The 11,320-nt window shown below is 42.4% G+C and overlaps 1 protein-coding gene across 1 annotated transcript; it reads right to left on the bottom strand.

The window, feature by feature from the left end:
- Nucleotides 1-1,598: 1,598 nt before the first annotated feature.
- Nucleotides 1,599-4,869, bottom strand: fabp3 (fatty acid binding protein 3, muscle and heart). Its single transcript, XM_084562545.1, has 4 exons — nucleotides 4,715-4,869; nucleotides 2,921-3,093; nucleotides 2,142-2,243; nucleotides 1,599-2,056 (listed from the first exon to the last, which is right to left on the bottom strand). Exons 1-4 carry the CDS (start codon nucleotides 4,785-4,787, stop codon nucleotides 2,003-2,005), a joined length of 402 nt encoding a protein of 133 aa, XP_084418671.1. The 5' UTR covers nucleotides 4,788-4,869; the 3' UTR covers nucleotides 1,599-2,002.
- Nucleotides 4,870-11,320: the final 6,451 nt, after the last annotated feature.

Genomic DNA, 11,320 nt, shown 5'->3' with positions numbered 1-11,320 from the left:
GTTTTATTGTACACAGTTTGAATATAACTGCCAAAACTGTCAGCTGAGAATGTTTAATTTAGTCTTAAGGGGATCTGGAGTCTTTTTATTTGCTCCATTTCTGCCTCTACATGAAAGTACTAGATTCTCTTGTGAATCTACATTGTATTGAGTTCCAGATATAGAAATAGGATCTAAAGAGAGGAGATAAATTTGCTCATAAAATCAGGACCGTACTTCCACACTGAATGTATTTAACTAAGAGTCTACAGCCATGCATTGCTGACATCCTCATAATGACAATGATTATTTTACTTGTTTATCTTATTCACCATCTAAGACTATAGCCTGCCCATGTATACTCACTATTGTTAAGTACAACTGAGGCTAACGGCAATGTCACTCGCCATTAGTCATTAACCAAAATCATTGATGTGAAGGCTGAGAGCTCAAGGAAGCATTAAAGTGGTTATAATGCACAATGAGCTGAACACACAGTACACCTAGCAGCTGCTGAGGCTTCAAACCGTGAATGTCCACATAATATAGTGGCAAACAACCACAACACTAAAACTGTAATATAAAGTTGCACTTTAGTTTTTTATTTTCTTTCCCCTGCATCTTGTCATCTTCACTACTAGTCTTCAGGTCTTCATGGACAGACACTGGTTTCAGATTCTTTTGGGTTAAACTACTGTTTCCACGATCAAGAATGAACTTTCTCTTTCATGAATTAACAAGTTTAATATTATATCAGTTTTCAAACCATCACTCAACTTGAGTCTCTATCTATCTATCCGATATGCGTGCTCATACTCCTTTTACTGTCAGGACGGCCTTCTTGGAATTGCTTGGTGTTATTCCACTCTGCTGCTTTTGCCTCTCCACGAATCCGCATAGCAGTGTACGATACAACAATGCTATATTCTTATCTCAGCTTTTGCATCGCGTACGCTTCATCTCGACCATTACAACTCAGGGTAGCTTTAGTATGTGGTGGCAGGAGCTGGTCCGACTCCTCCTCTGCCCTTTCACCCCTTCACCCTGCGTCCACTTGGCAGTGCGTCACCAACACATGACACCAGGGAGGGAATGATACAAATATAGAAGGCGCGCACATCTAATTCACAAGTACAGGACAGAACATTATCCACACACCTAAAACAAGCTTTAACAAAACTTTCCCACAACCTAGCCAGGGCAAAGGTGAGAAACACATAGATAGAAGCAAGAGCTATAATTAACCTCTCTGTCAGTCCTTGTAAAGCCAGCTGTGATGGAAACTGCGGTCATGCTCTTTGGATCTACTCGGATGAGTGCAATTGTGCTCCTGAACTCTTTCTCCCTGCTGTTTTCTTTGGACTACGACTACGGCAAACACCGCAGCACTTTCCGGCCTCACTCAGAGTTGCAAATTCATCCCTGAATGAACCTTTACATAAAGTGACTGACTGCTGCAGCAACCATTTACATGATATTTGATTATTCCAAAAGAGATGAGAATAAACCTAAACATCCTCAGAGATTTCAAGTTCCTAGATAAGTAAACAATCTTTGTTGTAGAGCTGCCAAGTATGAGCATTAAACATTTCATTGAATAAAAACAGATCACAGGGAGATTTCATTTCTTTACCAGTTAGTCCAACAGTGGACATGTTTATTTTTAATTCTTTTTGTAACTCTCAAAGGGAAAATACTTATCCAGGTGTTTCACAGGCACCATGCAAAGCACAATTTCTAAAAACTAAAATACAGACCACCTGGAGTCTTGTAGAGAAACAAAACAACAACAAATCATTGGAATTTATTCAGTGTTTCTTACAGTAGGAGGAACAAAATAGAAAGAGAAGGGTGACGGGTAAAAAAAACGAGGTGGGGTCACTATCAGCAGTACTGTTAATACTGAATTACAGAAGACACCGAGGGGGATCAGCAGCAGCCATATCATGAGTTTGTCGAAACATTAGAAGAGTGAAGATGCCACAGGTGAGGTGGGGTCGGGGGGGGACTCTAGGTTGGGTTTTTATTCTGCCTTCTCGTAGCGACGTGTGCAAACAACCGGTCCAATAGTGAGTGTCTGTGATAAGAAATGAAAGGAGTTATAAAAACACCACTCTCGCGCAGATGTTTAATGCGTGCATTTTGCGGCTGCGTGCACTCACCAGTGTGAGGTTGTTTCCGTTGACTTCCCTGACCAGGCTGGTCTCTTTGCCGTCCCACCTCTGCATGTGCACCATCTTCCCGTCGTCTACTGTCACGATGGACTGCAGGACGCAGCAGAGAAACAACCGGAGGTGGTTAATACACGCGAGATTTCGTCATTTACCCCCCCCCCCCCAGTTAAAGCAACTTGTGCAACTTCATCTGAACAGGGAATAGAGATGTTGGGTAATGCTAAATGTCCTGCAACAGTAGAACGAGCAAGAGTTGTGGCGTCATTAAAGTGACTCTGTAATGACGGTCATAATATCTATCTTTATGTTGGGATGCTATAAGCCACCTGAAGCTGCAGGTTCTAAGTTGTAGTAAAACCGCTATTTACATTGTTTAAATGAGTGTTCACTTAAACATTACGTGTACATTATATATTATAAATCACTTGTAGATGTTCCTTTTCAGTTTTACCTTTCTTCTGCCTCTGGTGAAATACTTATTTAAAAATCTTTGCTCAGATCTTGTGTGACAACACCATGTGCTCTGACCCTCACCTCTCACCACTGACCTTTCTGACATTCTTCCATTCCTACAAGACGCTCATTAGCGCTGTCTGCCCTATTATTCATGTTTACTCCAGCATTTTTAAGTGTGCAGTGAGTGTGCAAAGCCTCTTAAAGTCTCTTTATCAGAGATTAAACAATAAACCAATAAAGTATGAGCGCTAGTCGCCACAGGTATTCCACAGCTGTCTCTTGTCTGTGCAACCTGACTTTTGACCTCTCACCTTAACCTTCCTGTCGTCGGCGGTGGTCTCGTCGAACTCCTCTCCCAGCTTGAAGCTGAGCTCTGTGTTCTTAATGGTGCTCTGGGTCTTCACCGTCACCGTGTCACCTTCCACTGAGATGATGGTGGTAGGCTTGGTCAGGTTGCCGACCTTACGCGTGGCAAAGCCCACACCTGCATGGAACAAAGACACACGGGCAATGCAGTGAGTTGGGAGGAAACCGGAGCAACCACTTAACGTGGATTAAACAACATGGTGAGACCTTATTTGCCTGGGTGAGGCCTGTTTGTTTAAGGTAAATGCTAATCTTAGCAAGCTGCACGCAAATTAGCAGTAAACCCAAAGTACACCATTAAATTTTATACAATTATATGCCCTTGAAATAAAATGTTGAGTTATTGCTGGCTCTGTGATTCATCCCCTCGTAACGAGGCATGAAGCAGGTGTTCATATATTTGAATGCCAAAGTTATAGTGAATGTGATGATCCATTCAAAGGTTGGTGAAATTCATGTCAGCCCGTTAGTGGCGGTGGCTCTGACAGTCCTCCAGGCTGTTGCTTTGAATATCTGCAGCAGTTAGTAAAATAATAGATCTAATGGAGGTTGGCTTTTTTCACGTCCATCAATGATGAATGTCGCTGTAAACGAAATGATTAATAGACGTTTAGTGAAATGTGTCGGTACACGTTCAGATCAGAGGCCGCAGGTCTCCCCCGGCAAGCACACTCTCTAATCTCTATTTATCCGCTACTAACCCTGCAGCTCTTCAAACACTGCAGGGTCCCATTGACCTGACTACCTGTCTAGGCATGTGTGTTCAGTGTGTGTGTGTGTGTGTATGTGTGTGCGAAGGATCAACCGAGTTCATTTCATTGGCTGACGGTGACTCACACCCTTTCTCACTATGAGTAGATGTCAGTGTTTGACAGTTCAGTTGGTTTCCAGAAGCTATTAACGGCCACGTTCCCACACAGAGTACAAAACCGGTCACTGTGCGTGCAGATGCCTCATCGATCAAAAGGGTTAGAGGTTGAGGGGGCTCTGGTTTCTATGGCGATCGGGGCGGACAGGTCGATGGTAATATGGCTCAGAGGTCAGCGGGCACACAGACACACAAAGTCCAGTGTCATTCTGCACCGCTGTAATAATCGGGAGCACCTGCCCCCATCACACACTGAAACAATGTGATATTTTGAAGCCAACTTTATCTGGACAGTCTCGTCCCGATAGCGACTTGGCACTGGCACCATCTTAATATTCAACCCCTCCCCATGGCCTCACACAATGAACAGCTTTCAACAAAGGTCACCCACATTATACTCGAGTGTGTGTGAATGCCATTCAGAGTTTCCCACAGTGGGGCCGATTCTCCTTCTCCCCACTAAAGGAGAGCCCCTCCCTCGTGTTCCAGCACTTAGGCCATGCGGTCAACCACTCTTCCTTCTTTTCCTCCCCCCTCTGGTTCCCATCTTCTCCTCCTTACCTTTCTTTCTCTCTGTCCCTCTTCCTCTTTCTGTTCATTCTCCATTTTGGTCCCTCCCTTATCCACCTCATCATTGTGTCTATTTTCTGCCTTTCCCACACACCCTCGATCAACAGCTACTTAAACAGTTTAAACATCGAAACAAACAAAGCACACACCGCTCGTCTTGCCACGGACCTGTTTTCACATGTGCTCACATGCACTGCGCGGCATCCTCGCCTGTTTCACGCGCATGCGCACAGGCTTGAGCGCATATTCATCCCCCCCCAAAAAAAAAAAAAAAAAAAAACGCGCACGCACACACACTTACCCAGCTCCTTCATGTACTCATCAAATTTCTCGCTCTCCTTGAGGTTCCATGTGCCAACAAAAGCCTCGGCCATGTCTGCAGCGGTGTGGAGGAATGAGGGTGAGAGAGAGAGTGTGTAAGGCTGCAAAGAAGAGGGAGAGCGTCAGAATGAGAGAGGAGGGAGAGAGGCAGAGAGTGTAGTCTGCGGCGGAGGCCTCGCTGCGATCTTACTGGCTGGATTCACACCGGCTGTTCATGATGTCATCAGCCTGTGCAGGGGAGGAAGGAGGGGGGGATGAGGGCGGGTGAGGCAGGCAGGCAGAGTTGGAGAGCATGTGATGATTTTGCTATAAAGCGTTTCATGCAAATAATAAAATGGTTTGTTTGCATCAGGTTGCACTTTGAATGTTGCCAGTGTACTCACCTATAGAAGTACATGAGCAAACCTAAACAGAAAGAGAGCAGCAGATGCATAGATAGGAGGCATAGATAATGAAAGGGTAAAGCAAAGAGGTGGGGGAGGTGGAGAGGTTGATGAATAGGCCTCGGTTGTCAGGCACAGAGAAAGAAGAAGAAAAGCAGATTGAGTCTGAGTGGAGGATGGGGGTGATTGATTTATTTTTTTCTTGCAGGGGGGGTGTTGAAGGTTGAAAATGCCATGATAGTTTTGTGTGGCTCCTCCGCTCTCCTCTCTGCCTGTGTCTCCTCTAATCCGTCTTCTTCAGGTTTGTTTGACTTTTGCTGACCTTAATCAGGCCAGCCGGAGGCAAAAGGGTGACCAGAAAGCATTTGCAAGCTTGTAAACACTCATTCGCACAGGCATGTGATGGCTGGAGTCATGAGTGTGACGATAAGGGCGCTCAACTGGTGTTTATTTTGCACACACTCGGCCTGCTTCTGTTGTTTCGGCGGACTTTGCATTGACTTTGCATCGCATGATAATCCCCATTGTCAGTAAATCTGAAGAAAAGGGCAAAGCTCTCCAGTGAAAACTTTGTATTTGGAGTCTCAGCAAATGTGCATTAATGAGAGTTATTTTCTCATTGCTCCAGGTACATTGATTAAAAACTACGATGTGTAGCTGTTTTGACAAATTATATCTTTAATTTGAAAGGGCAGAACACTACACAGGGCATTTTAAGATGACTGCATTGTTGCCTTTGGTCTTTTTATGGCCTTTTCAAGGCAACTCCCGACCCATCTATTTAAGGCCCCGATTGAAGCCTGTTTAACAAAGTGGGGGTGAGTGTCGTGGGGTCGTTTGCTTTCCCAGACCATTGTTAACCGCGTCTGATTAGACCCCACCCAGACAGTCCTGATCGAGACGATTAGTCTTAACACCTCTAACGAATCCCACTTTCAACTTTGTTTGTTATGTAGTCATGAACACTTAAGGTTATATAAATACAGTTTATAACCACAATAGGAGGAATTGCAAATTGCTGTTAGAAGAACTGTTGAAAATTTGGGGAAATCTGCAGAGTGCAAGGCCAGATTTATGGTTCTGCATTGGAACTACGCCATAGCTTGACGTGCACCTCCCCGAGCTTACTGCGGTGTAGCAAGCAAACAGTTTGCTCAGCTTTGCAGAAAAACATCACATCAGACGGAACGGCCATGCTTACAGGACCTCAATCAACACATGTAAAGCTTTAAGACAGGTTTTGTTTTTTGAGTTTGTATACCCATCAAAAGAATAGAAATGAGAAGCAGGGAGTTTATGGGGGATTATCTGCTGGACTAGTTTTTACCAGGGCGTGGTGACTTTTCAAGCTCTGTGTTAAATTTAGCTTCAGGCTGAAGCTACATCTTAATGCTAAAACAGCTGTATATATAATAGAGAGTATAGGGTATAAATCTCCTCAAACATACTCTCTACAATAAAGTATTTCCAAATGTGTCAAAGGAACAAATTATAACTTTGAACCTACTGCTCAGTCCCTCAAAGCTTGAGGACAAGAGGACAGGCCACCCTGTCCTTACCTGCCTACAATTTCAAGGACTGACATTCAGATCAGTCCGTACAAATATAGATGTGCAAGAGCAAGCACACACGCGCACGCACGGACACACGCGCAGCAGCTGCATTCATTCAGAAACACAAATGTCCACTTATCATGAGTCCGTCTCTGTCTGGTGGAATTCCCTTATCAGCAAATGCTTGGTCAGATGACCTCTGGTCGTTACTAACAAACCCATATTATAACTAACGCTCTCTCACACACACATGCAGACAGGGTTCAAAGGAAGGGGGGGGTAGTCAATAGTGAATACTGTTACATCACAGCCCACCACTTTACAAACTCTGTCCCACTGCCCTTGTCCTTCCCTGGCCTCCTCCCCCGTGCCCTCGTCTACTGATGTGTCTAAACTGGCACATATGTGTGTGATGGAACGAATCTGTGGCGTGCATGGGTTTGACATTTGACCTAAACAGGTGTGAGGGAGACACATGGAAAAATACGGAGAGGAGGGAGAGGAGGGAGAGGAGGTGAAAGGTTGGAGTCGTTCAGCTTCTCTTCTCACTCTGCTGTGCCTCCGTTTCAGTTAGTTGTTTTTTTTTCTATTCGTACATGTCTAAATTTAAATGTGCATGTGTTCTTACTTGTATAAATCGGGGTGTGTCTCTGTGTGTGGCCAAGCGCATAAATATTTGCTTTCTTATTTGCATTTTCTCCTTTCTTCTGGTTCTAAATACAAGAAACGGGATATAAGATAAAACTGCGAAAATTTGCAGAAAACTAAAATTTTTAAAAAAAGTTCATGTTGCAGACCTTTAGCGTCCATGCCAATGTGTTTCAACATGCGTGTGTGGGTGTGTGTTTGACCTTACTCCCGCATCATACAGTGGTCTGGGATACAACTGTGGTCATAAGTCACATTCGGATGGATTTCCTCGGATTAGAAATTCCCTGCACATGTCCTTTTTATAAAGTCTTCCACATGCATTTCAACATTAACAATCACACAAACAGAGGTGGAAAAAGTACTAAAATATCGTACTCAAGTAAAAGTACCAATACTTGGATGAAATATTACTCAAGTACAAATGAAATTACCCATCTGAAAAATTACTCAAGTAAAAGTAATAAGTAGCTAATTTAAAATGTATTTTAAGTAAAAGTTACTTAGTTACATTTAAAAAAAAAAAAAAACTGTAGAACGGGGCGGGGGATCTCTCCCATGTAGTGAAAATAGGACAAGGGGTCATACATCCAAAACTGTTTAGTTTTTAATTAAAGAACACTCTATATAAATGTATAAAAATCTATACAAATGTATACACATGTAATGACAACATAACACATGTCACACATGACATGTAAGACCCTTAGAAAGGTATAATGTGCAATTTTAGTTCTGACCCTCCGATAAAACTTTTTCAAACAATCAACTGTCAATCAAACTGTCTCTGAACCGTCGTCGCTCTTCTGATCCACCTCCATCTCGTTCTCAATCTCCTACAGAAAGACTTGGCGCTTGGTAGTGATAGCCTACATGCTGACCATACGTCACTCACTACGTGGTTCCGGGCGCGATTTTTTTTCCCGGTTTTCGTTAGTCAACGTTTTTTTTTTTACTCAGTAACGGATGGGATTTGTAATGTAGCGAAATACAATACTTCGCTCAAAACGTAATCAAGTAAAATTTAAATTACCGATTTTAAAAACTACTTAATACACAAAAAAACTACTCAATACAGTAACGTGAGTAAATGTATTTTGTTACTTTCCACCTCTGCACACAAACAACACCTTTATCTTGTGACTCATAAAATGATCTCATCTCAGTTTTTGCTGACTTGAACTTTGAGTGTCAACAATTAAATCAATTTTTCTGACTAGACAGCTGTGGAGGTTGTCTACCGCAGATAACCACATTTAGCATATTTTGCCCGAACACACAGCGCTTTAACCAAGCAGGCATGTCTGTTGGAGTGTGTGAATAAGCAGACCGCTGAAGGGCCTGGTTTTGCTGTTACGATCCCCAGAGGAGCAGAGGGAAGAATAGAAAAGCCATAAACCGAGGAATGCTGATACTTCTTCCAGATTTCTCCGGCATCTTTGCGCGGCTACAACTGCATAAACATCTGGTCATTGTCACGCCCCGCCTCTGACACACAGCCATTTGTTCATTCATTCATTTTGGCAGCCTCTGCTTCTCTGGCTGCACTCATCTGCTCTCACTCCTCTTGTCCATATTGAGCTTGAGTAACAAGAAAGTTAATCACATGAGTGGAGGGGGAAAGAAACAGCGTCAAGTCTCTGCACGACTCAGGTTACAGAATGAAAAGCAGACGTTTAAACATGCATTTATTTATCATGCACAGCCTTCATAAGAACAGTTCGAGCGAATAACCACGCATTAAAATGTGTTTTTAAATCTTCATAAGCTCTTAATGAAAGATTATTTACAAAAACCCATCAAGTCCGTTAATGTTGAGTTGGTGCTTGAGGAGGATAAACACAGAACAAGAGGATCTTTTTTATAACATTTATAAACATAACCATTATGATATAAGACACCGTTTGTTATGATTATTGGAAAGTGGTGCCATTTTATTTGTTTCGCAGCGGTTGCGGGTGCACACTGAAGAGGTGCAACGAAGTGTTTAATTTTTGTGTGCTCTGCAGATCCTCCAGTGAAGCGGCAACACGTTTACAAAGAGTGCATCAAGGACACAGCACTGAGTCAGTCTGCCAGAGTTAGGCCTCTCTACTTTGGAAACTGTATATTATGCGTGAAGTTGTCAGAATCAAGCTTGTATTGCACTGTTGCGCCAGATGCACCAGTAGGTACACTCGCCTCCTCTGCTGGTCAGACACTGGTAGTGCACTGTAGGCGTGTGTGGTGCAGGCCCATCTCTGAATATGAAGCCATAAAAAAGATTCAATTTTAACTTGATAGGAATATCATCATCCCCATTATTACCTTCAAAATGCAATCAGTACAAAATGGCAAACATCACATCAAAACATAAAGCAGCATTAAACCGCCAGGATCTTTATTTTTCCCATCATAATATTAAACAAAGAAACAACGGCTTTTAATGCACTGACAATGCAATTTCAGTGCTGACTCTCAGCTCTGTACTGTCATCTAAAATTCCCAGCAACAAGTGAAATAAGGGAAACACCCCCACGAAAGGAAATAAATGGCTAGAGAGTAAAAATCATCAGTTGGAGAAAACACACCGGTCTGTTCACAGGTCTCCCTGGTGATTCCCCGGATAAGGAGCCGGAATAGATGTTGTTGCTTCCCGATCCAATATCAACAGTATCCTTGGAGACAAAGCCACGGGGGGCAGTGTATTAAAAGATCAACTGGACACGCTGTGTGTACGCTTATATTTCAGCGAGTGTGTGTGTGGCAGAGTATTGGATTCCATCTGTGAAACTATGGCAACTGACCCTGAGACCGGCAGCTCCTCTCTCCCCCGCTGTCAGGGTGATTTTTCACCATAACTTTCATCCAGTCTTTGAGATATAAAGGGTTTTGTGTGAGCATTCAGTTTTTTTTTTCTCGCATTTTTTCCTCATTCAATGTGTCAGGAGAGAAGGGGTTTAACCTGTGCCGTAGATACCGTTGAGGTGTTATGTTCAAAACTGTGAATTATGGAAATTAATGGACAGAGAAGTGGGAGAAGTAGCATAACACATTTCACTGTGCATTGTATTATGTATAACAGTGCATGTGCCAAATAAAACTTATCTTATCTTAAGCTTCCTGTTTGCTTTCTAATTTTACCTTTCACAGTTTAGAGATGAAACAGAATTATAAGAGGAACAAGAGACCAGTGACACGCAACAAGTGAAGTTTGCAATACATGTCTTAAACCTGAGGTCAACCACATACAAGTACTCAATATTTCTACATCTGGCAACATTTAGATAAATTAAAATTTAAAAAAGTCAAAGAAATCATGTATTTTTATTAATGCATTTGTTAGATTGCATAGGTGCACACATAGGGAGAGAGAATCTACAGAAAGAAATTCATCAATAATCAAAACATAATTTTAAGATTAATATTTTAAACCTCCTTTTGTGCCTTACTAGAAATTGATCACATTAGCATTATAGGGGGCCCTGGTTTTAAAAATATGTGATCCACAATTCAGCCTTACTGCAAACAGTTCAATACCACTAAATTAGTCTGTCACATATGTTTTTGCAAATTTATTTTCATTTGTCCCCTTGTGATGCAGACAATGCACAAGTTATGCCAAGCTAAACCGGCCAGATCATACCTGACACAGAAACAGGCAGGCTCACTGAGTAAAAATAGAGAAGCAGCCTCACATATGTTTCCTTTTCCTTTTAACTCTTCTGATAGCTTTCTCCAGCGGTCTTCTCTTGAGTGTCAAGTCTTCAAATTAAAACTTCCTTTGAGAATTTTCAAAATAAAGCAGTGCCTGTGATCATCGGCAACCTTCTGTAGCTATGAAGCTGTTTGTAGTATATGTATAATAGTTGAAACCCCACGTTTATTCGAAAAAAATGCTCCCCAGAATATACGCCAGACACAGAACAATATTAAGTAATTTAAATATTTTTACTTTGAAGGTAATGCAGCTCAGCTTCCGGTGTGTCCTCTTTCTCGAGCCGTTCAACTTGACGCGTATCC

This window comes from Chelon labrosus (assembly GCF_963514085.1).
Source record: "Chelon labrosus genome assembly, chromosome: 16".
In the NCBI taxonomy this organism is placed as follows: domain Eukaryota; kingdom Metazoa; phylum Chordata; class Actinopteri; order Mugiliformes; family Mugilidae; genus Chelon; species Chelon labrosus.
Note: the sequence above shows the minus strand (reverse complement) of the source record. Positions and strands in the feature narration are given on the sequence as shown.